Source organism: Arachis hypogaea, chromosome 16, assembly GCF_003086295.3.
Source record: "Arachis hypogaea cultivar Tifrunner chromosome 16, arahy.Tifrunner.gnm2.J5K5, whole genome shotgun sequence".
In the NCBI taxonomy this organism is placed as follows: domain Eukaryota; kingdom Viridiplantae; phylum Streptophyta; class Magnoliopsida; order Fabales; family Fabaceae; genus Arachis; species Arachis hypogaea.
Genome location: NC_092051.1, coordinates 8,345,928 through 8,372,775, shown reverse-complemented (window position 1 = coordinate 8,372,775; position 26,848 = coordinate 8,345,928). Strand labels below are relative to the sequence as shown.

Sequence of the window (26,848 nt, the reverse complement as noted above, 5' to 3'; positions counted from 1 at the left end):
CCTTTTATTAGTGATTTAAAATTCAATGTTAACATACGTAATCGGTAATCTTATGTGAACGAAAAGAAAAAAAATTGTTAAAAAACAATTAATAACAATCATCTCTCTTGTTTGGTCATTTGTTCTTTTTCTTTTTCTTAAAAAAGAATAGAGCAATATCCCACAAAGAAAGAGAGCTATATAATGTCATTAGAAAAATAAAACAAAACTTTTTGCCAAAAATTATAATTTGTCCAATGATAAAAAAAAATGGCTAAAGCGATTTTTTCATTTTTATGTATACACTAAGATTAGTCATCAAAATCAGACTAATATATAATACATATTAGAACACAAATATATGTTAAAAATAAATTAAATCACACATATATTTATACACAAATACATTAGTGACTGATTTTAATAGCTAATTTTAGTATATAAATAATATTTTTGACAAATTTAATATAACAAAATGAATATAACAATAATGCATTTGCCATCTAAGCCTCTATTTTCTTTTTTCATTAACAATATTATACTCCAAATTGTCCTTTGGAGCACATTACTAATAATAAGCATAAACACTAGCATTAACATTGCAAAATGAAATCTAAAACTATTGCACTTTTTTGGGTGCTTCCTTGAAGATGTCAAACACAAAATTTCCATAAATAGCCTACTCCATTAGTAATAGCATCCCCTAATTTCCACTTAATTATGTTCCACAGGCTTTCAAACTATATTCTTCTCTGATAATTGAATTGAATCACTAGTTAGAACAATTATTTATTATTAGAAAAACCAACAAGTTCAGTTAAATCTCATTGAGGGTGATAAAACAAAAACAAGAACAAAAAAAAGTGAGCCCTTTCTTTTTCCTTTTCTTTTTCTTCTTCTCTCCATCATAAAAAAATCACACCAACAACAACATCAACAGAGGTTTCATCAATGAGTACACATGCTTCTTACAACATGAGATCCAAATCATACTATGAAAATGATATCAAAGGAACAATGAAAGATATTGGGGTAAGTAACTTCACTTCACACCAAATAAAAGAAAGGGGAAAAAAAAATGTAAATTGAAAAAACAAAGACAACCCAAAATTCAAAAACAGAAAAAGACAACATCTTTTTCTTTTAATTATTATTCTCGTTTATAAACAATGGCAAAGTTGAATGAAATGAAAAAAATTTGGTGCAAAATTTCCAGGGTGGGAAGATGGTGTCTTCCGGAACAACAACAGCAACGGGCAGCAAGGAGAATTTCTTCATCTTCTCCCTTGTGAGCCTTTGGTATTCGTCAAACATTGGTGTGATCCTTCTCAACAAGTATCTTCTCTCAAACTATGGATTCAAGTTCCCAATTTTCCTCACAATGTGCCACATGTCAGCGTGCGCGGTTCTCAGCTACATTTCCATTGTGTTCTTCAAAGTTGTGCCTCAGCAGATGATCAAATCCAGGTCCCAGTTCATGAAGATTGCAACTTTGAGCATTGTTTTTTGTGGGTCTGTTGTTGGAGGAAACATCTCTCTTAGGTATTTGGCTGTTTCTTTCAATCAAGCTGTTGGGGCGACCACGCCTTTCTTCACGGCTGTTTTTGCGTACCTTGCAACGCTCAAGAGAGAGGCTTGGGTTACATATGCTGCTCTTGTTCCTGTTGTTGCTGGGGTTGTCATTGCAAGTGGGGTATGTTGCTCTTTTTGTGTTTGTTGTTATGTTTCAATGAAATTGGAATCTTCTATGTGTGATGATCTCAGCCTATTCTTTTTTTCTTTGGTGATTTAATCTTCTTATGGTCATGTATGTTTTTGTTGATTCATTCATATTGGTGTGTGGATGTTGATCTTGTGATGCCACTCCAGATCTGGAGTCATGCTGATGAACAGATTGGATTGGATTTGATTAGATGATGGGTTGTTTGTGGGATTTGGCTGATCTGTGATTTTATTGGAATTCTTATAAGCATTTAATTTCTTAGGATGCAGAAAGTGAAGTGCAACGTGCTTCTAATTTGATGAGATCTCAATGTTGAAAGAGCTATGCCAATATGTGACAATTGGAGTCCTTTTTATTTATTGATTTTTTTTAAATTTTTTCTTCTGAACCTGGAAATGAGGAAGTGAACGGGAAAAACTCTCAAGCTACTTTACTAATTATCATGCTATGTGTCATTCAATCATATGATTATAACATCCCAAAACTTGTTATGAATTACGCTCTTCTCAGTTATCTCTTGTATAAGTATGCGTTGCACTATAAGTTAATATGTTTGTCATATGACATGGAAAGAAAAATAGTTCCTTTGGACCTTAATGCTCTGCATATTTCTGTCATGATATTAGGAGGAGGCACATGAAGTTATATTAACAATTTCATTATTTGTTATTCATTTTGGTTCTATGAAGCTAAAAAGATTTTGTTGGTGACGGCAGGGCGAGCCGGGCTTTCACTTATTTGGATTCATCATGTGCCTAAGTGCTACTGCTGCGAGAGCTTTCAAGTCTGTTCTTCAGGGCATTTTACTTTCTTCTGAAGGGTAAACTATTTTTCGCACTATATATATGATTTCCAAGTTCTTCTTTCATCACTACACTTCAAAAACAGGTCAGCTGCAATCTGAAATTACCGGAATCTGCTATTGATTGTTTTATCAGTAGCACAAGTTATAGAGTAACTACATGACTAGGCCCTTTTGATTAGCATATGGAATATGCAATTCTTTTTACTGGTATGAAACTTCTTATAACTTTGCATTCCCCTTGACGTAACAGGGAAAAGCTGAACTCAATGAACTTGCTCTTGTATATGTCGCCGATTGCTGTCATAATTTTGTTGCCGGCGGCGCTTATCATGGAGCCTAATGTTGTAGATGTCACAATATCACTTGGAAGCGAAAACAAAACTATGTGGCTACTTCTTTTGCTGAATTCAGTCACAGCATATTCCGCTAACTTAACAAACTTCTTGGTCACTAAACATACAAGTGCTCTTACACTCCAGGTTAGCCTTTCTTTCCTTTGCTCCTTTATTGCCAACTACTAGAAATCATGACAATAAGCGGCAATCCGTTTTCTCGTATTTGTGTATTAGAACATCAATTGCAAACCGAAATTCACCTTTATTCTACTTTATATAGCATATTAAATGTCTAAAAATTCGAAATGAGGGGTCTTGACATGGAAAGATAATACAAACTATTACTAGCTATACAATATTTTGTTGAACCATCATTCAAATAATTCCAAATTATACATGATTTGACTGATACTCCGTGCAATGCACATGTTTTATATGCTTCACATTCTTGAAAGCACAACAAATAGATCTTGATGCTAAAACATGTACTTGAAACTTTTTTAGTTTATGAACTTACACAGCTTCTCTTTTAGTTCTCCTCTTGATACTTCCAATGATATTAGTAACATACAATACAAGTAATAATTGGTGTACTCGCATTTCAATTTGTATCAAACACCAGGGAACAGACACAAAATCATGTTAACAAAGGTTGCTTAATGCACACTGTTGGTTTTGTTTTATTTTGTGCAATGCACACTAAACAGGTGTTAGGCAATGCAAAAGGTGCTGTAGCTGTTGTTATCTCAATACTGCTATTCAGAAACCCGGTGACCGTTCTTGGCATGGCTGGCTACACAGTAACAGTCATGGGAGTAGCTGCATATGGAGAAACAAAGAGGAGGTTTAGATGAACAATCTCACACATTCACACATTCTCTTAATTCCTGTATTCTACTGTAGTCTAATATTTATTCTATATTCTGAAACATGATTCTTTTGTAGCGTGACTAGTAGTAGGTGCGAGGAGAGTGATTTTTATATGTTATTTCGTTGTATCTATTCTAGCACATGAACTGATGAACATGGACATGGACATGTATTTGTTCCTAGTACATTTTGTCCTATGTAAACGTGCCAATATTTTTTGGCTTGAAGTAACTTGAAGCATAAGAAATTATGTTTAGAAAGATCTTAGGGACGACTTTTAAAAATTAAACCAGAAGTAAACACTGCTCATGAATTAGAAGATTTGGAAGTTGGAATCACTTCAACATTTTGCAACATTTGCATCACATGATTCTTTCATAAAGGAGCTGATAAGCTACTTGCATGTTTTCAAGCCTTTTTTTTAATCATATAAATAAAAATAGTTATAATGTCATGTATCAAGTGTATCAGACAATTTCTCAAAACCCTTTAGAGATAGAATTTCCATGCTAAGTATCACTGGGCCTGTATCACCTCAACTATCACATTACAAATAAAATAAAATAAAATAATTAAATTTGTCAAATATTTCACAAGGTGATGCGCATTCAGTGACCAAGAGCAACTGAAAATTTCTCCAAATAGTAAATAACTGCATCAATGACACTGTAGGGTATAGTTAGACCTTGTCAATGTTCAACCAATTTCTTTTAGTGAGATTAGTTTCCCCAAAAAGAGGGGAAAAGAGAAAGAAAACAAATAAAATTAGTACACCAAAGTTGTGAAAGTGAAAAGGATGGAAGACAACCGAATTCTGATGACATTTTAAGCTAGTTCAGGACCAGAAGGCAGTGCCTCATATCCATCATGGTGATGCTTAATAGCAGAAGCTCTTTCAATTGGAATGCACTTGATTATAGCAGCAAGCGGCATGCTAACTACACCAATTGCAATACTGAGTAACCACATTTGCCAGTTTAGAGGGACAGTGCTGGCAAAAGTTCCCAAGAACTCAACTATTATCACTTGAAACACCGCCGTCGCGAAAATTATCCCCAAGAATATCCAGCTCCCAAACATGCCTCTGAATACATTTATCTTTTCCATGTCTCTGCTGTTTATCTCATTGAACACCTGGGGAAAAAGGAGACACAAATGTATCAAAAGAATCAAAACGAGCTTATCAGTATGGAATCAATCAAGACATGTTTGATAATTAATCTCCATAATCAGTATTTAAAAGCAAGCATGATGCATGCAAAGTATACCTGGCAAAATACAAAGGAGTTAAATATCAAGGTGTTGAGCACTTTAGTTGCATCTGGACCACTAATATTGAGTAGCTTCAGCCCATCAAAGGTTAGAATTCCAAGGACAATTAACTGATATATACTTTGACCAATGATATTCCTCCACATGGTTTTGGTTATAAAGCTTGCTCCCCTTGTAACTGGGGCCCTTTTCATAAGTCCTTCATTAGGAGGTTCAGTAGCAAGGGCTAATGCACCCAATGTGTCCATAATCAAGTTAACCCAAAGCAACTGCACAGCTGTGAGTGGTGCAGATCCTGAAAGTTGAAAAGAATACTATTATTAATGTTGTTTGAAACGAATTTAACAGAATTGAGGCAAACAAATCCTGTAAACCAACGAACCTGTGATGCATGCTGAAACAAAGTTGATAACCAGAGCAACAATGTTAACCGTTAACTGGAACTGCACAAATTTTTGAATGTTTATGTACACTGCTCTTCCCCATTTGGCAACATTGACAATGGTGGTGAAATTGTCATCCATTATAATCACATCAGCATTTTCTTTTGCAACCTGTAAAATGTGTTCCAACCAAAAAAAGAAGGTATTAGATACTGATAACATCAACCAGGAAGTGCAAGAAAATATAACCAGAAATTTAGAATGCAATAAAATACACAAGGAAGTGGCACATACCTCTGTTCCAGCTATGCCCATAGCAAGTCCAATGTCTGATTCATGCAATGCAGGAGCATCGTTGGTTCCATCGCCGGTAACAGCAACAACCTCACCAAACATACTCCTCAAATTGGTTACTAACTTATGCTTGTCAAGTGGTAAGGATCGTGCCATCACCTGAAACAATGTAAAGTACCAAAGAATGTCAATCATCCGAAAAGATAATTAAAAGCAACAGAGTCTGCAATGAGATCAGAACCTGAATTCTTGGTATAATATCCTTCATTTGCTCTGGAGACAAGTTACGAAATTCTGGTCCTTCAATTGCTACACCACCCTCAGTAAGTATACCACATTCTTGAGCTATAGCTCTGGCTGTATGAATGTTATCACCAGTGACCATCCGGACAGTTACTCCGGCGGCTAAACAAGTTTGAACTGCTTCCCTTACCCCAGGGCGTACAGGATCCTTGATTCCTACTACGGCTATCAGAGTATAGCCACTGTCAGGGATATTGATATCCCCTTCGGTTTCATTTATATCTTTGACAGCCAAACAAAGAGTTCTCAAAGCTTCAGAGGCAAAGCCATTTATAACAGCAGTTACATTATCTGCTTGGTCTTCAGGAAGGTCAACAACTTCTCCATTGTGGTCAATGATTTTGTTGCACATTTTTAATATTATCTCTGATGCACCCTTGCAGAAAGCTCTGACTCCTCCATCCGGAAGAGCCACAAGCACAGACATCTTCTTCCTCACTGAATTGAAAGGCTCAATCTTGAGTATCTTATACACTCTACGCTGTTCATCAAAATCAGCACCTAAAAGCAAGCCAAATTCCATCAATGCTGATTCTGTTGGAGTTCCCAATATTGTGTTATTTCCATCTTTATCCTTAACTACTTCAGCAGATGTATTTTGACATATAGCCTGAGAAAGGATGCTTTGTACTCCATCAGGTATAGTTGTTTTCAGTTCATCTGCACTCTCTTTACTTTTTATATGCGTCGCTTTTTCGCATATCCATATTTTATTGACTACCATATGGTTAGTGGTTAATGTCCCTGTCTTATCTGTGCAAATGCAACTACTTGAACCCATAGTCTCACAGGCAGAAAGGTGTCTCACAAGTGCCTTGTCATTCATTAATTTTTTCATAGCGAAAGCAAGACTGAGTGTCACAGCCAATGGTAATCCTTCAGGAACCGCAACCACTATTATGGTTACAGCAATAGCAAAGAAGTCCAGTAGCTTCAATGCATCATTTGAAGACCAACTTGATATGTCACCATTAATTGCTTTCTCAGCAAGAAATCTGATTGTCAACACCACGAATGTCAGGCAAGCAAAAGATAAACCAATTTTACCAATAATTGTAGCAACTCCATTCAATTTCACCTGCAATGGTGTCTCATCCTCTCCACCCTCATTTAGAGTTTCCATCAATTTTCCCCATTCAGTCTTCATGCCAACTGTCGTAACTAACATCTTTCCCTGACCATCCTGCACTTTGGTTCCTGAGAGAAGAAAAGGCTTTTCTTCATTCACATTTACAGGTTCACTCTCACCTGACAAACTCGATTCGTCTATAAGTAAAAAGTATCCTGATATATACAGCCCATCAGCTGGAACTTGATCTCCGGTCGACAAATGAACGATATCACCAACTACTATATCATATATTGAGATCTTCTGCCTTTTTCCACCCCTGGTGACATGAACAAAGATCTTCTTCTTCTCTTTATCTAAATCTCTGAACTGTAGGGATTGCTGGTAGTCACTGACAGCAGTAACAATGACAACCAAAAAAATACTAAGTATGATTCCTACACCGTCATATGTTCCTTTTGGAAACCCTTCAGTAGCGATCCCTACACCAATAGAAACTACAGCACAAACTATAAGAATGATTAGAGTTAAGTCCTGCAGTGCATCCCACACAAACATCAGGAAGCTTCTAGAAGGTTTCTCTGTATAACGGTTGACTCCATAAACCTTTTGTCTGGGATCTATACTCTCTTCACTGATACCTTCATCCACTGAGACTGCAAGTTTCCTTGTAATAGCTTCAACTCCACCAATATTCATCAAGTTCTTATAATCATGTCCACGAACAATAGCTGCGATTTCATCGGGATGAATGCCAAAACCAGCTTGTCTTGCCTCTTCTGGTAGCTTATATTCAACTCGACTACCCGCTGCACAAGAAAACCAGATGAACTAACTAAGCCTGTAAAGAAACAAATAGTTCTAAAGCAACAACTTTTGAAATTTGAGCACCATACCATCAATGAATTGCAATGCTGCCTTTTGAACATAGAGAGCAATCCGAATTTTTTCCTGATGGAGAATATACAGATATAATATAGCCAAACTGCTAATAATAGATTCACAGTATACTCAAAGATGGGAAGCCATATCTCTTATCACTATAGAATACATTATCGTAAATCATGTCAAATTGACACTTATTTCATTTCATTAAATCAAATGCTAAAACTGAATTTTGATATCATTAAGGAAATGCTTTCATGAAGTTCTCGGTTAAAATCTTATATCAAGTTACTCTCTTCATCCTGTTTTCATTTATCATATCTAATTCTGGTAAGTGCTAGTTAAGCTAAATATTTGAAGTCATCAAATTTCCTTTCTAGCAGTATCAAATGTCCATTTGTTTTTACTTTATAGTTTTCCCATAAGGGAGGCCTAAATGATTATATGTGAGAGTGGCAGATAAAGATATAATTCCGCCGATGCTACATAGTCGGTCCTAAGCCTGGATAAAAGAGGAGCGTCGTGTTAGGCCTTCGACAGGTAGCATAAAAACTTTGTCGAATCCTCACGACATGGATCAAACACGTTGTATCAACTAAAGATATGAAAAGGCAATACATTAATAGAAAATATTTACTTTCTAGAAAATTACCATTTTCTAATACCGTGTCAACATATAATTGAATTAAAAATTAAAAATGCATTAAAGTGTTTGTGGCTGCTACTGTAGGTAAGTCTCTGGTTTTATGTATAAAAAAAAGTGTGGACAAGGATTGCGGGTAGTCTTGTCTGAATCCATTTTCTTAAGACCAGAAATTGCAGACTTCTTCAACTAACATAACCCATTGTTGAAGAAATCATCAACAGGATTAGAACTGTTGGCGCCACTTTATAGGCTTAGTCAACTAAGGTTTAATTTGAAAATGAATGGCGTTATGTATGTTGACTATGCTCATTTATTCTTTGCACATGGAACCAACTCTTTAGCTTTTTGGTTTCCCACCGAATTTTTCAGAATGACAGGCTAAGGACTAATCTGTTACGATACTGAACTCTATTTAAGGATTTATCACTGGCCAATAGGTTGCTGCATGCACAAGGCAGAATTCGAACCCCCCAACTCTAACTTAAGCGTACTAATGAGTTAACCATTAGACCAACCCAACTTGGTTTAACCAACTCTTTAGCTAACTACGAACAAATAAAGTAGAACAAGGAAATTTTCATGTGCAATTTATCGCCCCAACGTAAGAATCTGTATGTTTGAACTTTGAAATCTTTTGTCAATTCAAGAGCATAAAGACAAGTCAATGTTAGTTGCAATAGCGTTCCGTGAATGACTGCTATGGAAAAGGCTAATAATGTTGGTTTAAATAAATATTGTTTGTTCAAATGTTTAAAGAAATAAAGTCAATCATGCAACACAACACGTTTTTATAAAGATAAGAATAAGAGTGAAAACAAAAAACAAAACAAAAAAACAAAAGATATAAAGTAGTACATGATTGATTTTTGTACGATTTAGTACAAAGTGTTCTTGTTATATATATCATTATCAAGAAAATAAGGGCCACTGGCCATGATTCTGAGCCAAACCGCGTCTGAATTTTCAAAGGTTACTCGAAATTACTAATGCTTCGTATCTTATCGTATTTTGTCTCATTCTCTTATAGGTATGGCTCTTGATACCTGAGAAATTTTTAGATTTTTTTTCAAGTGCATAAGAAAACAAAAGTACACTTCTATTTTTATTATAAATGATATTTTAAATTGACATTTTCTTAAGTGATACTCTTTTTTTTTTTGGGTTAAAGTAGAGGAGGGCCTAATAGGGGTGTTTGCGGTGCAGTTTAATTCGGTTTTAAGGGAAAAAGTCATCCAACCCGAACGCTTAATTTATGTGTGGTGCGGTTTGGATTAGATGAAATTTTTTTGGAAATTCGATCAGACCGATTACAAGCGGTTTGAATCGGTTTAGATTTGCGATTTTTTAAATAAAAAAATTAAATATATATAACAAGTCTCAACATCAAATTTTAAATAATCAACAATGATAAGTCACAAAAAAAAAATAATCAACAATGATATAACAAGTTTTAACAATATCTTAAAAAACTAACGATAACATAGCGATAGAAATAAAATTATAGGTTAGTTAAAATAAATAAATAAATAATATTTTGAACATAAAATATTTATTAAATAATAACATATGAATAATAGAAAAATGTATAACAAATTAAACATATTAAAAGTATAATTGTAAATATAATAATAAAATAATAATATTATAACACATTGTGCGGTTTAGATTGGATTGGATCGGTTATGAAAAGTAAATCCAAAATTCGATCCAATCCAGCGGTTTACAAAAAATAGAATCCAATCAAATCCAAATTAGTACAATTTTAATCGGTTTTCAATTTAGATCAGATTACATGAGCGGTTTAATTTAGATCGGTTTGGATTTGAACACCCGGCCTAAGCCCATACAAAATAACAAAACGTACAACACCCTATTCTGAATTATTGGTTAATAAAATAATCTAAAAGTTTAGTTGAACATGTGAAATTTCTGATGATAAAGTCTAGATGTTAATGTTCTATCAAAATAAACAAAAATATATAAAAAACCCTAACAATACTACACCACAATAAAATCATTCATTATTGCTATATCTATTAAATTTGTTGCAGTTGCCTATGACGTCATCATCTCACTTTCATGGGGAAATTTCCAGGAAGTTTCTAAAGCTTGACACTGTCGCTAGTCGCTACCATAATTTAATTATGTTAATAAATTAATCGAAAAAATTTTGTAAAAAAAATATAAATTTATTTTTAATATATTATTAAAATTAAATTATAACACACATTAGTCGAACTTTAATTATAAAATTTTAAATATAGACATCAATTGCGTCATTATATCATAAGCATAGTAAATTTCCTTATCATTCACATTAATTTACTTTTATATATTTCTTTATTTTCTTTGACTAATGCTTTACATTAATTTAATTACTTAAATATGTTATATTAATAAAAAAAACAATCAATAGATTCCTAATTTTTTAACTCAAAGACAAATAAAAAAACAATCAATAGATCTAAAAAGTTTATTTGTCTTTGAGATAAAAAATCAAAGACATTATTTTTTTCTCTAATTATTAAATACTTTTGTAAAAAATTAAGTTAGGAGAATATTTAAAAAAGGTAACAATAGTCAATTACCGAATATTCTAAAGACAATGGGACAAGTATTAAAAAAAGAAAAAGACAATGGAACAACTACTAAAAGCTTAACTCTTTTTTGTGTGGGAAAGAGAAAAAAAAAAGAAGGGGGGGGGGGGGGTAAGCTTAACTCTATCAGATTCATAACGAATAATGTAACCGTCAACTTTTCAAGACATTATTACCGAAACGATGAAAGATTATTGCCGGAGAAAACACAGTTAAAACTTAGTGTGCGATTGAATCAACATTTACAAACGAATATTAATATGAATTTACTTTTATAAAATTAATTTTCACTAAAATTGGATTGATGCCAATGCAATTGTATTTCAATATTTTGTCAAACATGATTTTAAAAAAACAAGTATTATTTATATGATGTTAGTGAAAATTATATTAGAATACAAAATGACTCGAAATAACATAATGTATATTATTTTTTATAATATTTTTGTGATTTATTTTTATAGTAAAATGAAATATATTTTAAAAATAAACATTATTTTATGGTTTAAAATATAAAAAATTTATGTGTGTGCAAGTTTTAGAATGTATAAATTAATAATAATATTTATTTTAAATAAAATTATACTATTTAATCAATTTATTTAAAACAATATTTATATCATTTAAAAATTATATAATTTCCTTCAAAAAATATATTTTTAACTAAAAGGAATACAGGAATAAGTCTTAGCACTCATATTGTAAAATAATTACAATAAAATGTAAAATCTACTAGAGAAGTGTATTTAAATTTAAATTTTATCAATATGATTGCTAAATATATGTTGTTTTAATAATTAATTCTATTTGAAAATAAACAAAAGATTAAAGTCTATTTAGGCACTTGGTAAATTTAAGAATAGAAAATATAAAAAAAAAAAACCCCACAAATATAAGATGCTTGTTTAAATTAAATAATAATTATTTTAAACATAGAAAACAATATTTTAAAGGTGAAAATAGATAATTATTAATATATTAACATTATTCTAATTTTAATATCTCAAAGTGAATGTGAGAACGCAAAAACAAGTTTCTAGTTGCTTTGCCCTCATCCAAAACTACATCACGTTCAACTAGCAATTTTTTTAAAGAAATATTAATAGTAATAAGTTATTAAGTATATTTAATTTTTTTAATATCTAAAAAAATAAGTAACAATATTAAAAAAATTTGAAAAGATATTATTATTAATATTTTTTAATTAAATAAAATTTTTTAAATCTCATAAAGTGAATTTTTTTTCTTCTTGTGAGCATCCTTCTTGATTCATTTGGTATTAATTATCTTTGTTTCAACTATTACAACTGAAAGATCTTTTTCAGTGATAAATATTGTGAAGAATAACTCATAAACAAAATAAAAGGTTAATTTATTGCTAATTGCCTTTTCATTATATTGAAAAAAAAAATTTGACACAAATTTTATTATCGATAAATTTTATGATACGAAGAATCGACCACTTCATTAACAAAAAGTACATACATATTTTTTTGTACTTTAAAATATATTCTCTATCGATATATTTTTATAATATATTTTAAATTATATAATTTTTTGTATAATTTTTTAATATTATATATATTATTGGCCCTTTTAGAATAATATTTCTGGATCCGTTCCTGGGCGTAAGCGTGACATTGAAATTGAAGGATAACCAACCGTCCATCCAATCGTTTTTTCTTCATTTCTTAGGCACTCAAATTAAAGAGAGGTCACATCTCTGACACAGAAATGGGAACAATGAAATCAAGTCATTGATTACCTCACTAGTCTACTTAAATAAGTGTCGAAATTTGAATTTAATTTTGTGTATATAATAATTTATTGGTCAATAACAAACTTATGAATAGAATTCTAATATATAATAGATTAGTCTTTACCCTACCAAAACAAAAGATACCGTGCCAAACAAAAAAAAACATGGGAATAAAGGATGATACCATATCACCATTCAACGTGACATACGAGCCAAATTCAAATTCATCAAAAGGTAAGTGGACTTGACTATTTGACATTTGCATTTAATAATATCAACACCCTTCTTATGAAAAAGTATAACATCTATTTTACTTTTTCTTTTTTTATTATAGCACTGCACTGCTCTAAGCTATGGTACAGTTCACTCTAAAAAGGGACAAACCCGTTCAATTGGAAATTTCAAGGTGGAGACTGGAGACATTCCCAATAAAACCCTGCTACCATCGATATTTTATGAGTTTAGTACGTATATTTAATATTTAATATTTAAGGTTATTATTAAAAGATGTTTTTATATTGAAAAATCATATTTTATATTTTTATAAAAAAAATTAATTGATAAGATTAATATAGATTTCGCTAAATCCTTATTTTATTTTTGTGTAATGTCTCTGGCTCTCTGCACCTTGGAGTCCGAGAGGCAAACCAGTTAGTTATACGTCATTTTCCGATTCCATTTCATAAACAACTACATCCACTTGCAGTTGCAGATAATAAGCTTAATTAATTTCTCTCCTAATTATACAGAAGACGAGAAATTATTCTATAACTAAAAGTTCGAATCTCAAAAGAGGATTATACTTACTTTTAATTGCGGACTACTATTTATGTTAGAACTTCATAATCATAATTAGTACCTTTTTAGTTTGATTCTCCACGTGAACGCGTTGTGAGATCTCAGAAATTTTTCAGAACAAGCACATGATAAAATGAAATGAAAAAAAAGGTAGAAGGAATGAAGAGTGGAACCTTGATACCGTGCTTAATCTGTTGAGCTTGGTCGCGTTTGTCGAGGTCGGCGACCATGCGGAATCGGCGGCGGCGGTTCTTGACTAAGCTGACGGCGGATCTCCAGCGGCGGAGGGCTTCGGGGGAGGGATTCTTGGGCTCTAATTCAAAGTCCTTCATGCTGAGGAGGCTATCCATGGTGGTGGCTCAGATAGATTCAGAGAGGGTTTTTCAGGGACTCTCTACGTATTTTTGTCCTTTTATACTACAAAATAAAACAAAGCCCAACACATGTTTTTCTCTCCCTTTGATTGCTAAAACTTTCCATTTATAAAAAGTAGAGAGTTGGACAAAAACGTCCTTGAGCATTATGAATATTTAAAAATATATTTATTTTTTTTAATTTAAACATCTGGATCTTTATATTTAATTTGTCTTATTTTAAAAACTCTTTCAGATATATATCTGACTATTTGATCATCTGAATATCGCTCAGATCAGTATAGTATAGCAGTTGTTGACTTTAAGATTTAAATAAACGTCGATGTATCTAGATATTGAAAATGTTAGAGATTTAGATGTATTTTCAAAGATTTAATGTCTATGAGCCAAAAAAATCAAAGACCTATTCATCATTTTTTTTTAAATAAATGAAAAAAAATTAATTTTCAAAGGACAATTTTTTAAAAGTTATAATATTTATATTTGTTAAATTAAATTAAAATTATTTTTAATAAATATAAACAATAATAATATAATTAGTAAAATAATTTTTAAAATTTAAAAATATTATAATAAATTTTAATATAAAAATTAAATTTAAATATTAATTAATATATAAAATTATATTAAAATTTATAATTGTAATAAGTTTTAAAAAATTTGACGTTAGATTTTTTAAAAATATTTTTATTTTTTAAAAATTATAAACATAAATAACATAATTTTTTAATTTATTAAATATAAAATAAAAAGTTTTTTTTAATAACAAGTGATTTTTTAAATACTATTTACTAAATCATTTTATTAAAAAAATTGCTTTAAATATTTTGATATTTTCAATATGTGTCCTGTAAGTATAATTAATAAAACACTAATAGAGAAAAATGAATTTTATTAACTATAGCATAACTTTTGAAACACCAGCTCATTGACAGAGGCAGAGCACTCTAATATTCTTTAAAATGAATAGTGTGGTACTTGCATTTTGAAAATGTAACTCTTATATATATATATATATATATATATATATATATATAAAAACCAAACCTTAAATGTTTGTTTGTCTATATTAAAAAACTAGTGAACACATAATCAACAATATTTCGTGGATAACAATTTTATAGTTAATATAAACAAAAAAAAAATGATTGAGTATTTTCTTGAAGGAGTGAATTTAAAAATGGAGTTATTAATTATATATTAATATATTATAAAAAAAATATACAGCAATGACAAACTTATGCAAATACTTATTAATTATAGAAATTCATTGTCTATTTTTTAAATGTAATAGTTCTTACAAATAATTATCTATTTAAAATATCTAGTCGATATTTTTTTTTTGAATTACATGCATCTCTAGTGAATTTAAATATGTAGTTAGATGATAACATAATAATTAATAACAACCTCCTGTTTAGTGTTTCCCACAACTTATAGTGTTAAAATAATCAAATAGAACCAACAATTCAATGTTTTGAGGGGGGTTATAGTCAATTACTCAAATTTTAAAAAACACCCTTAATCCTATATTCCCCTGAGATCATTTAAATTAAGAATAAAACCCAAATCAGCCCTGACAATTACCTCGAAAAACAACGAGGTTCCTGACAAAAAAAAACTCCAATCCGGCCCCTGACAAAAAAAAAACTCCAACTCGACCCCTGACAATTACTTCGAAAGAACAACGAGGTCCCTGTGCCAAAAAAAAAATTATCAGGGGCCGGATTTGGGTGTTTTTTTTTCTTGAGGGCCTTGTTGTCCTTTCGAGATAATTGTCAGGGGCCGGATGGGGTATTCACTCTTTAATTAACAACTCCTCAGTAACTTCAATTAAGCCACCCTCAACCACTCATTCAAATAATAAAGATCAAAATAAATATAACTATGCTATGTGTACACTAAAGTCAGCCACTAAAATTAATAATTAATATAAAATACATATTTGAATACAAAATACATATTGAAAAAAAACTAAATAATATATGTATTTATATACAAATACATGGTGACTACTTTTGATGTACAAATAACATTTTGGAAATCGAAAATATTTGATAACCAAAGAAAATTAGCCAAAACAGTCATAGCTTGTCTTATTTTATATTTATTAATTGTCGCTAAATAAGATAAATTTTGAATTTTTTTTTTGTCTTCCTAACAGTACTGTTTTAAAATATATATTAAAATAAAACAATAAAATCTGGGAATGTCTGAAACCTTCCAAAATTGTCAACCTACCAAGACATTTTGTGTTATTGAAGAAGAGCAAGTGGACATCCTTTGAAGTTGTTCCATAAGAGGTTTCACATTAATTTATTGATTTATGATGCAAGATACATGCGTTGGACATTAATTTATTGATTTATGATGCAAGATACATGCGTTACTGGAGTTTAATTACAAGATTCATTCTTGCACGTCTTAATATAAAAAAATAATGTTGGCAAGAAATAAAGCACAAAATGAGAAGGTTTGCTACAAAAATTTAACACTATATGTTTTTTATTTATGATATTCCTAACAATGACACTTAGTAAGACTCAAATTTAAAAACATGATATTTTATATGAAAAAAAAAGACATGTTTTGCTGTTGAGATAACAATAAATTTTTATCCTGTATTCAATTTTGATCCTTTGTTTTCAAACCTCAATTTGATCATAAATTTTGTATCGACACTATTAATTTGATTCACAGTTACAAAACTCAAACTAAATTGATCTCTTTTATTTAAAGGTGGTCAACGTGATTTTTTTTTTAATTTAATAATAGATGCATTTTATTCATTTGGGCCCTATATTTTAATAATAGTCAATAGACTAGTCCTATTACATTAAAATTATATATGTGTGTACCAAAACACCCCCCCCCCCCAAAAAAAAAAAAAAAAAAAACAAGAATGAATCTGGTCATAAAGTGGAGCAATGTTTCCTCAAAGAAAGAATTTTGACCAAAAAAAAAAAAAAAGAAAAATATGTAGTCATAGAAGATGTCTTAAGAATTTTATTAGCCCTCACATAACGCTGCCTTTTAACAAGTCTATGCCGGCCCATTAAAAAAAAAAAAAGAAAGATACAGCTTTATCTAGAAATCCATAAGCACAGTATGAATTCAAAATAGGAAAAAGAAAATTACGTTTTGATCCCTGCATCAATAAAGCTTGAATTTGGTAATCAGCTTCTTTAAAATTATTAATTATCTTTTAGCCCCCATAGTTTTAATCAATTAAAGTCCAAGCCGGATTTTAGTTTAATATATTCAGCTCCATACAACTACTTGTTTCAATTTTGGGTTTGTGTTCTTTTCTTCAATTTAATTTCTTGTGCATCTTCATTAGAAAACCATGGACCTCTCTTAACATTTGCTTTGTCACAACATGTACCCATTATCATAAAAGTTGATATAGTGAAGTGATTCAAAACCATGTGGATTTTACCAAAAAAAAAAAAAAAAAAAAAAAAAAAAAAAAAAACATGTGGATTATGCAGTGATAATTAAAACCAGGTCACTTCTATGTTTGCAGTGAGAAAGTGATTGAAAGTAAATTACAATTAAAAAGTAAGAAATGATTCTCCACCTAAATTCATCAGTGTCATTATGTGAATGCTATAAGAATTGACAACATAATTAGAACAAATTGAGCATTTGATACACAATTCCCTTTACTATGACAAGTGACAATACTAACAGTATTGGAACTCTGCAGAACTATGTAGAATTTTCCTAGAAAATGGACTAGATGGCTCAGTTTTTGGTCAGAAAATCTTCACCTTTTTTCAGCCAATTCACATATTGCTGCTGCTCTTTATTGTGTAGATAGTGGAGGATGAAATTGGTGAGGCTTGTTCCAATACCTTTAGATATGAGGTATTCCTTGAGTGCATCCTGCAACTTGCTATCCAATTCGCTTCACATGGATGTAGAGAGGAACAATGAGCAAGTGTTATTGGTAAACAAAATCAAGTTGCTTCTATTACCTATTACCTAATGCCTAATTACTAATTACTACTGTAACCAATAGCTGATCTAACCAATTCAACTCTCTAAATTACACCTAGGCCAACAAGAATTGTTTACAACATGCAATACAGTCTAAAAACAATAAACACTAGTATATTGATAGTCTAAGTATAAAAAGGTAGAAGCCTATATAGATAGCTAGGCAGAGAGATCTTGATATAAGAAGCCAATGTATATAAAAGACTGATGATTGTGTAGATAGCTAGGCAGAGAGCTCAGGATTTAATACCATGATTTCATTGGAAAAAGTATAAAGAGATTTAAGTATTTTGATTATATTATTCAAGACAATGAGAAATAAGGCCAGGTTTGTTTACAGGTACAGGATACTGAGACAAAACAGACACAAAATTATGTTTGGCAGATAAGACATGAATAGAGACATTATGTCCTGTCGTCCAGAGACATTAAATTAGTGTATTTTGTATCCTGATAGGAAGGACACGGAGACACTAACAAAAAAAATAACTTTGTTTTTCATTATTTTTATAATTATATTTTTTAGCATTATATTTTCTTCATAATTCTTTTTTTATGAAAAAAATGAGAATAAATTAGATTTTCATAATTTGTTCTATTTTATCACCAAATAAAATAAAATACAAAAATACTAATTTTTGTATCTCTGTCCTTTGTGTCTTGTTCTCATTATCTTGTCTTGTCATGTTCTCAGAAACAAACACAACCTAAAAGGCAAAGTACATCTTAGGGATTCACGAAGATTGGTCAAAATGTTGGAGTCTTCATGTTTTATATATGACAAAAAGTACCTTCACAACTTAAGTCTAAATTTAGTCATACTTCGATTAAATCAATTATGTTAACAATCTCACTGCAGACATGATACAACACAATAACTGTCATTTGATAAAAAAACCAATCCCACCTATTGCTATAAAATTTTGTTGGTGATTTTTCTTTTTCCTTTCCTCATTTGGAATTGTTTTACAACTACCGAAAGAAAAATATAAACAAGCACGTGTGACACACACCTACAGACACCATCTACTTCATCCGACATAAACTCGGAAAACTAGGCATAAACATTGTTGCAAAAGCTTAAAACATAGCAAACATCAATAACCAATAAGTAAAGAGTGAATGCAACAGTTATAGGTTTATTTTATTTTCTTTTACCTGAAGAAGGGGCCTTTGTAAATGGAAGGAATCAAAGACATGGATGATCTGAGATAATAAGCACCATCAATGCTGAATTCAGAGCTCCTATCATCGACTTGATAAACCTGACAATCAAACTGCAAAATGGAGCTGAATGAAGGCTTCTTCACACACACTTTGGCAAAAGCATTCCTTTGAAAAACGAGGTCATTATCATAGTTAGGAGGACCCAATTGAGCAGAAACTGCAACTTCCTCACCGGAATCGAGTTTCCTCCGGAAAACCACGTCTTTTGACCGTGGCGAATCATAGTCCACCACGAATTCCCCTAACGAACCAGTTTCGGCACCCTGCACACACGAAGGTAATTTTTTTTCAGTTTCATTGATTAATTCATAATAATTGAGAGTGAAAAAGAAAAAAAGGGAGGGAACCTGAAATGGATTAGAAGAAAGTTCGAAACTGATCTCGGATTTCAAGAGCTTGAGAAGTTCCAAGTCTTCAATAGCTTTGAGTCCCTTGGTGAGATTCCTCACCGATTTCGCCATCTCCCACTTCCTTTTCTGTGTTTCTGTTTCCTCAATTGTACTTTCTGAAACTCTCGAATTTTTTGGGCCTATTGGGCTTGCCTTATTTTTTAGCTTAATTTTAAGCCCAACTAATCCAGAGAATCCACATTCCACTTGTGAGTCGTGACTCACCATTTCATTTTCCCATCGATTCCGGCATCACCTGCCACAACGCCGGCTAACGGAACCACTGTTTCCGCCGGAATCCTAACCCTAATAGCACTCTTCACTCTGAGTCTCTGACTCTAGCTCTCGAAATCTCTAGCACTGTAAGCCTACATCACCGCCACAAGGAGTGGCATACTGCCGCCGTCCGTCGCACTCAAAGTTCGCCATCCGTCATCTAGCTTCCCTCGTGCTCCAAGTCTTCAACCCCTGTTCGCTGTCACCGATCGCGGTTGCTTCCTCGAGCTCGGCGTCCGTCGTCTTTGTCTGCTCAGCCGCGCTTCCGTCGCCGTTTGTTTGCCGTTCACGTTCGCGTCTTCGTTCGCGTTCTTCGCCGTTCGCGTCTTCGTTCGCGTTCTTCGCCGTTCGCGTTCGCTCGGCGTTCTCCGTTCGCGTTCACTCGCTGTTCACCGTTCGAGTTCGCGTTCGTCTGGAAGCCACGTTGCTCTGCTTCAAACTCTGCGGCCAACCCGCGCGCTCCACTCAGCCGTCGAACTGCTCTCTTTTGTCCCCGCCGTGAGTTCCCTAAACCCGCCACCAGACAATACACTCACACAACACCAATACTCTTCTTCAAACTCTGCAACTTCTGATTTCTATTACAATAAGTAATTATTTGATTTGGTAGTGGTTTGGATTTTTTTCATAGACTAAATTAAAGTTACAATAGCTATGTTCTCTTCTCTATCACATTGAAATTAAGCTTTGAATTCTCTTATTTCGTTTTAATTTTACCGCACTCAACATGTTTGATGAAATGCTTTAACCATATTTCTGGTTGGTTTTATAATTTCTGGCTTTTAGAAACTTAGTAAGTTGATTGCATGTGAAATTAGAATAATTGGATCATAGTAATTAGGAAATTTTAGCTGTACAAATAGCATCTTTGCAGAAAACATGTTAGCATGATGATTCCACTTGCATTAGTGTTCTTCTGGTAAATTTTTTAACTGTTATTGTGAACTTGTTAATTTGCTAATTGTTCTTGGTGTTCTTATGTTACTTTTAATTTTTTTTGTTTTGTTGTGATTTTCTGTTCTTGAATTTGTTAAGTTGATAATTTGCTAAATTGTTGGGCTGCTGTTGTTTTAATTTGTCAAATTGTTAGGTTGCTGCGACTTAATTTGTTGGATTTTCTATTTAGGTCTTGTTCTTGTTTATTTGCTAAATTGTTGTTGTGTATTTATTATTTATTTGCTGGATATTGGTGATCATTGTCTTTGAGATTATTTACTATGCAGGTTTAGTGTCATCACTGTTTTGGAATGTTTTATAATGTACTAATGTTTGTTTCTGTTTTGTAATTGCTGGTTGCAGGTTTAGTGTGATTATTGGTTAATATTTTGTAATGTTTGGTGCGTTTAGTGTGATTATTGGTTAATATTTTGTAATGTTTGGTGCTGAATGCTGATTGTTGAGTTCAGATATGGTTATTTATTTTGACTTGGGTAAAGAGACTTATGGTCATTTTTTCCTGCCTTATACCGATTCAGATGATTATTATGAGCACTTATTTATGTATCTTGAGAAACTGTCTTTCTGTGTGTTATGAGCATTTGGTGAAGCCTGTATTTTACCTATTCAAAGCTTAGTTTTACCAAATGGTCTTCAAAGCAACTCATCCAAAATGCTACTGCACAAATCCAAGTCTATTGTCTCTAAAAGCCTGTATGCACCTTCATTTGGTGAATCCTTTCTAGCACTAGTCCACTACCAACTTTGTTATTAATAATGTTATCAAATTTATTTATCCGAGTACTATGTTTATTTTTAGTTGGATTTATGATAATTCATTTGATATTCTTCCTATTTTTGTCAGATATTTCTTTTAACATTTTGTGTACTGATGAGGAATTGTACTTGCTTGGTATCATGCTTTCATCTGGCATTTTTGCATTTAATATAAAAAAAGGAAAATCCTAAGAGTAATTCACCACTCCATTAGAAAAACTTCATACTACCTTATACCCTCAACTTAATATTTGCATATTTATAATTTATTTATTATTCTATTCTAAAACGGTTTTTTCAGTTGAACCACCGGTTAGACCGGTTGGACCAGTAAACCAGTAACTAAAGTGGTTTGATGACCGATCCGGTTCTCAGAAACTTGACCCTAACCAGTAACCAAAACGCGCAGCACCTTCTTGGCCCCTCCTCTCTCACAGTCTCACTCAGCCACTCTCCTCCTTCCTCTCATCGAGCTCCTCCTCACTCCCTCACTTCCCTCTCTCTGGCCTCTGAACGAACACACTGAAGAACGCAGAGAAGAGAACTTGAACGCAGCTTGGAGGAAGCACCGAAGCAGCCCTCTCTCGTCGCCGTTCCTCAACGTCCAGCCACCGCCGCCGTCCACATTGCTACAGCTTCGGCGCAACGTCGCCCTTGTTCGCCGCGCATCCGCCTCCTTTTTGGCCAAGCTTCTGCCTCTGTTTTTTGGCCAACCCTTGTTCTGCCCTTTTTGGCCAACCCTTGTTCGAGCTGCTTAGCCCTCTGTTCAGTCCTCTACGCCGCGTGTTCGAGCCTCTGTTCAGCCTCTGTTCTGCCGCCTTTCAGCCACCGTTCCGCCATTGTTCAGCCTCCATTCAGCCATCTCTATCGCGATTTAAAGCTCCTCCCTCTCCCTGTACTGTTTGAATTTCAGAACTGCTCCATCCTAGGGTGATTTTTTTTCCTTCTTCTTGTTCTTTCTTGTATTAATTATTTAGTTATTGTTTTTTTTTTATTGTTGTTTTCATGGTTAGTATGTTTTCTAGTTCTTATTTTGTTGTTGGTTTGCTGTAGTTTAAAATTTTAATTGTTCTTGTTATTTTGATTTTCAGTTTTAATTGATCTTATTAACTTGTTAATTTGATAAATTATTGTTTTGGTGTTGTTCTCTACCTTTTGATTGTTATATTGTGTTTTGTTGTTGTTGATTTAATAAATTGTTCATTGAGTGGAAGATGAAAACCTGCCATGGTAAAACTGCTCCTGCCATGTTAAAACTGCTCCTATTGGTTTAGTATGGCTCAATCCATGCTTCCAAAGAGATTCTACCACCATGCTTGGACCTTCTCTCTGAGGTTGGTCCTGTGATGATTAAGGATGTAAAACTTGTGACCCACTTTAGGAATTAACTTTTTAGTTTCTTTTTTAAATTGGGTATCGAAATTTTGTTTGTTGATCCTAGTAATTTTGTTTGTTGATGTGTGAATATATTCCTTCATATTCCTCACTAAGTCGTAGTGATCTGTATGCCTTTGATCCCATAGCCTTTGTATTGTTGCATATTGGTAGATAGAAGGTATCAAATTTTGTGACATATGGTAGTAACTAGTAAGTAGAGTAGTTTATTCTTTTCTTTTCTATTAGAGATATGTCGGATAGAACAATGTATATACTTTTGAAAACCAAATTGTTTCTTTTGAACCAAAATTTGGGTGATTACTCTTTTCTAAATATGCAAGCAATTCTATCTAGTTGGCCATGAAAGTTTTCATTTTCTTTCTAGTATTAGTTCATGTTGTAAATTACTTTGTTTTGCAAATAAAACAGTTGTGAAGTTACTGTGAAACAGTGGCATGGAATAGTCTCTTGCTCTTTCTCTCATTTATTTTCTATTTTTTCCTTTGAAAAATAACATATTACGTATTTTCTTTGATTGGAATGTAGAAGATAGTACATCTTTTAATGGTTTTATTTTTTATTGTAAAAAATTTTGAAGCATGATTAATTTTTGAAGCATTGATTGATTAAATGATTAGGGTAGGGTTGTGTTGTGTTGTTCCAAGATGAATATGATTGTTTGCTTTGCGATGCTTGCTGGTTGTTATTTGATCTCACCGCGTTTCAGCATTTGATCAATGAAATGTTTTGCAAACATTCAGTTTTTGGTTTGCATTTCCATATATTGACTTGGATTTATACCTTACTAAAAGTTATCCAACGGAATAAGTCAAGCTGATCTCATGAAAATCCCAAATGACTAATAATATCGAATCTAAATATCTTTGCAATTTTATATATATTAACCGTAAACCCTATATATATAGTAAAGCTAGCTTAGGGAATTTAGAAAGATAAATATAGTTTATCTAAATTATTGTAATTGATTCCCTCATAATTTTGTAATAATAATTGTTGTTTGTTGAGATTATCGGGTTGGAGTGGGTTGCTGTGATATTGTAACTGGATTATATTGTTATTGGATTGCTGGTAATTTTTAAGTATGGATGATATTCTAAAGTTTATATTAGACTATAATTATGTTTTAATGTGTTTATTTATATTTTATTTATTATTTTATTATAAAATGGTTTTTCTCGTTCAACCACAGTCAAACCGGTTGAACCTATGAACTAGTGAACCAGTAGCTAGAGCGGTTCGATGACCGGTTCGGTTTTCAGAACCTTGGTTCTGTTAACTCTTGCTTATTTCTGGTTTTGGAACCTTTTAAGTTATAACTCCATATTTATGATTTTGTTCTGTGAAGTGTTAGCCCGTAGAGAAATAGTAATTAGCGTAGGTATCACATTCACAACTGTGGCGCTAACATTGCCTCTATCTGTTTGTATAAATGTCTCACCCAATAACTGAAAATTTTTTGCGGCAAAACCATGTTATTCTTATTCTTGTAACAATTACAGCTTTTGATACATGGAAACCAAGTCATTTGAGGAACCTTCTTCCACCGACGATGAGGTCTACTTGCAAAATGCAAGTGATGAAGATGATAATGAGAGTGCCTTTTCCTCCAGTTCCACCACCAAGTTACAGTTCAGGTCTTTTCTTCCTTGATATGTAGTATATACTTGTGAGAATACTCAAGTGAATTCTTTGATTTTTAATTTAATTTACAAATTAGCAGATACGTGAAATCCAAAGCTGTTTGGAATGATGAGATGGGAATGGCTGAAGTCATTGAAAATCGTGGCAAAACATGGGTCACAACTGGGATAGTTCGAAGTGGCAAGGTTTATTCTTCCATTGAGGAGTCTTTGTAGGTGATATGCACCCTCTTTGTTGTTACCCGAAGAGAAACTAATTACTTTGTTACATCATTGAATTAAGAATATGATTTACATGCATTAAAAATATATCGATTATATGCAGATTTTATAATGTATTAGAAAGGTAATTGTTACAATAGTGCATTCATTGTGCGTAACGATGTTTACTTTGGCAGGTATTTGATGGAGATAGGAGCCTTAGATCTCTTAGATGATTGTGAAAGAAGCATGTCCCTAATGGATATGTATGAAAAGATTGCTGGAGGTAAGAGTGAGTGTTGCTGGGAGATGTTTGAGGTTTACAGGCACCTCAAGTCACTTGGCTACATAGTTGGGCGGCACGGCGTTGCTTGGAGTTTGAAGGGAATTAAAAGTTCCCATAAGGCTGTTGATGTTGCCGAAGAAACCGAACAAGGAGTAGACTTGATGAGCTCCAAATCCGAGCTTTCCATCAATAAGTTATTAAGTGAGATGCAGATTAATGGTTTAAGGCCAGATTTCGATGTTTATCTTCCAAACAGTAGGTTTAGGAAGTCTTCCCCGGGTGATCCTAGTTTTCTGCTATACTTATCTCGGTAATTACTATTTCTCATATTGCAGTATGTTTCTACTTCAGAGTTAAGAAACTTGATTTGTTAGATATCATGAACTGCTATACTCTAGGGTATTTAGGTAGTGGAGTAATTCAGAACATGACTTCAAGTATTCAAGCATACCATGACATGTATTTTCGCATTCACTCAAACAGATACACTTATATATTGCCACAAACAAGTTGTATTGCATAATGCATGTAATTATGGGACTGAATAAAGAGCTGATATGTTTGTAGCTTCTCTGATTGAAAATTGTCTCTAACTCTATATATATGGTTGTTGTTTGTAAATTTGCTTGATAGCAATTGATGATTGTGTTGTCCTAGGAGAATAAGAACATAGGACTAGCTCATGAAGTTACCTATCTATATTAATTTGTTTGATCCTTATGGACTATTAATAAACTTTTTCTTTTATCTGATTTGGAATTTGTAATATTAATGTGTGCATATCTGTTAGGGGTGATCCACCATCTAAAGCAGAAACAGAAGCTCTTGAAAAACAATGTGGTGGCCTTCCTTTGAAGATTGGCTTAGTCACGGAGGGACGGGTCAGTTTCTTTTCCTTTGAGAAGGTGGAACTTCCTCTTCTACCCTGAAAAAGTTGAGAAACAAGGATTGCTACAAGAGAATCACACTTTTTGCTTGTAGCTATTTATTAAAGTTTCTAACATGTATCAAGTGGTACACTAATATTGTAAATATGTAGTTGTAGGTTATGTTTATTGGAGTGATTGTGTTTGGCCTTTTTTGTACCAGATGTTTGAATAGTTTTAGATCCCTATTCTTGTCCAAAAAGAAAAAGGTCCTTGTTAAATAATGAAAAATATTGCAAAATGTGGAGCATTTTTTAATCAATGAAAAATATTGCTATTGAAATTAAAAATTAAATGAATAAAAACATGGCCAATATCTTATTCTCCTTTCAATTATCATGAAAAAAAATGGGAACCAGTTCCATATACTTATACTTTTCTGCTCCAAGTGGAATACTTTTCTGCTCCAAGTGGAAAACTAAACTAATGACTAATGGGTCAATTTATTGAAAGTCAGTATCACATGATACAGGCACGATTTACCCGTTAATTAATTTGTTGTACGCGCATCACATTTGGATTAAAATAATTATCCAATAAAATTATTGATTTAAAGAAATATAGGTTTTACGTGTACAAAAAGAAGACAAATCTCTACGTTTCTATTGACTTTAAGCACTCAATAATGTTGCCGTCAATCTACTATTCTTCGGTCCTCCATTCCACAAAACGTAAATAGATATTTTCAAATTTTTTAT

The 26,848-nt window shown here is 32.5% G+C and overlaps 4 protein-coding genes and 1 long non-coding RNA gene across 9 annotated transcripts; 3 read left to right on the top strand and 2 right to left on the bottom strand.

Annotated features, from left to right (window-relative positions):
* Positions 1 to 505: 505 nt before the first annotated feature.
* On the top strand, positions 506 to 3,972 carry LOC112755642 (UDP-URONIC ACID TRANSPORTER 1). The gene is made up of 5 exons (XM_025803862.3): positions 506 to 1,011; positions 1,196 to 1,672; positions 2,419 to 2,522; positions 2,758 to 2,986; positions 3,550 to 3,972. Exons 1-5 carry the CDS (start codon positions 931 to 933, stop codon positions 3,694 to 3,696), a joined length of 1,038 nt encoding a protein of 345 aa, XP_025659647.1. The 5' UTR covers positions 506 to 930; the 3' UTR covers positions 3,697 to 3,972.
* LOC112755641 (calcium-transporting ATPase 4, plasma membrane-type) lies at positions 3,197 to 14,438 on the bottom strand. Of its 2 annotated transcripts, XM_072219758.1 has the most exons (8): positions 13,892 to 14,374; positions 7,930 to 7,984; positions 5,903 to 7,842; positions 5,662 to 5,820; positions 5,367 to 5,538; positions 4,981 to 5,279; positions 4,521 to 4,846; positions 3,197 to 3,661 (listed from the first exon to the last, which is right to left on the bottom strand). In XM_072219758.1, the coding sequence occupies exons 1-7, from the start codon at positions 14,066 to 14,068 to the stop codon at positions 4,538 to 4,540; spliced, it is 3,111 nt and encodes a 1,036-aa protein (XP_072075859.1). In that variant the 5' UTR covers positions 14,069 to 14,374; the 3' UTR covers positions 3,197 to 3,661; positions 4,521 to 4,537. The 2 variants fall into 2 exon arrangements, with proteins under 2 accessions (XP_072075859.1, XP_025659645.1); XM_025803860.3 differs by lacking the exon at positions 3,197 to 3,661 and having other exon boundaries at positions 4,111 to 4,846; positions 13,892 to 14,438.
* On the top strand, positions 12,881 to 14,176 carry LOC140179887 (uncharacterized). The gene is made up of 2 exons (XR_011873773.1): positions 12,881 to 13,154; positions 13,255 to 14,176. It is a non-coding gene; the product is annotated as an uncharacterized lncRNA (long non-coding RNA).
* A 3,145-nt stretch (positions 14,439 to 17,583) lies between the features above and the next one.
* On the bottom strand, positions 17,584 to 19,938 carry LOC112755630 (mitochondrial acidic protein MAM33). The gene is made up of 3 exons (XM_025803843.3): positions 19,669 to 19,938; positions 19,253 to 19,584; positions 17,584 to 18,002 (listed from the first exon to the last, which is right to left on the bottom strand). The coding sequence occupies exons 1-3, from the start codon at positions 19,936 to 19,938 to the stop codon at positions 17,840 to 17,842; spliced, it is 765 nt and encodes a 254-aa protein (XP_025659628.1). The 3' UTR covers positions 17,584 to 17,839.
* LOC112755629 (uncharacterized) lies at positions 19,458 to 26,391 on the top strand. Of its 4 annotated transcripts, XM_072219756.1 has the most exons (6): positions 20,346 to 20,484; positions 22,001 to 22,629; positions 24,597 to 24,731; positions 24,818 to 24,949; positions 25,136 to 25,534; positions 26,015 to 26,391. In XM_072219756.1, exons 3-6 carry the CDS (start codon positions 24,607 to 24,609, stop codon positions 26,151 to 26,153), a joined length of 795 nt encoding a protein of 264 aa, XP_072075857.1. In that variant the 5' UTR covers positions 20,346 to 20,484; positions 22,001 to 22,629; positions 24,597 to 24,606; the 3' UTR covers positions 26,154 to 26,391. The 4 variants fall into 4 exon arrangements, with proteins under 4 accessions (XP_025659627.1, XP_025659626.1, XP_072075857.1 ...); XM_025803842.3 differs by lacking the exons at positions 20,346 to 20,484; positions 22,001 to 22,629 and adding an exon at positions 19,458 to 19,598; XM_025803841.3 differs by lacking the exon at positions 22,001 to 22,629 and having other exon boundaries at positions 20,344 to 20,484.
* The last annotated feature ends 457 nt before the right edge of the window (positions 26,392 to 26,848 follow it).

What these genes read in the sequence shown, in the direction of transcription:
- LOC112755642 (XM_025803862.3), top strand. Translation starts at nt 931, where the DNA reads ATGAGTACACATGCTTCTTACAACATGAGATCCAAATCATACTATGAA. An exon ending in GAACAATGAAAGATATTGGG is followed by an intron (nt 1,012 to 1,195) that starts GTAAGTAACTTC and finishes CAAAATTTCCAG; the next exon opens with GGTGGGAAGATGGTGTCTTC. An exon ending in ATTTTACTTTCTTCTGAAGG is followed by an intron (nt 2,523 to 2,757) that starts GTAAACTATTTT and finishes TTGACGTAACAG; the next exon opens with GGAAAAGCTGAACTCAATGA.
- LOC112755641 (XM_025803860.3), bottom strand. Translation starts at nt 14,068, where the DNA reads ATGGATAGCCTCCTCAGCATGAAGGACTTTGAATTAGAGCCCAAGAAT. An exon ending in AGATTAAGCACGGTATCAAG is followed by an intron (nt 7,985 to 13,891) that starts GTTCCACTCTTC and finishes ATTCTCCATCAG; the next exon opens with GAAAAAATTCGGATTGCTCT. An exon ending in TGGGCATAGCTGGAACAGAG is followed by an intron (nt 5,539 to 5,661) that starts GTATGTGCCACT and finishes CACATTTTACAG; the next exon opens with GTTGCAAAAGAAAATGCTGA.
- LOC112755630 (XM_025803843.3), bottom strand. Translation starts at nt 19,938, where the DNA reads ATGGTGAGTCACGACTCACAAGTGGAATGTGGATTCTCTGGATTAGTT. An exon ending in TTTCTTCTAATCCATTTCAG is followed by an intron (nt 19,585 to 19,668) that starts GTTCCCTCCCTT and finishes TCGTGTGTGCAG; the next exon opens with GGTGCCGAAACTGGTTCGTT. An exon ending in TACAAAGGCCCCTTCTTCAG is followed by an intron (nt 18,003 to 19,252) that starts GTAAAAGAAAAT and finishes ATCCATGTGAAG; the next exon opens with CGAATTGGATAGCAAGTTGC.
- LOC112755629 (XM_025803842.3), top strand. Translation starts at nt 24,607, where the DNA reads ATGGAAACCAAGTCATTTGAGGAACCTTCTTCCACCGACGATGAGGTC. An exon ending in ACCACCAAGTTACAGTTCAG is followed by an intron (nt 24,732 to 24,817) that starts GTCTTTTCTTCC and finishes ACAAATTAGCAG; the next exon opens with ATACGTGAAATCCAAAGCTG. An exon ending in TTTCTGCTATACTTATCTCG is followed by an intron (nt 25,535 to 26,014) that starts GTAATTACTATT and finishes CATATCTGTTAG; the next exon opens with GGGTGATCCACCATCTAAAG.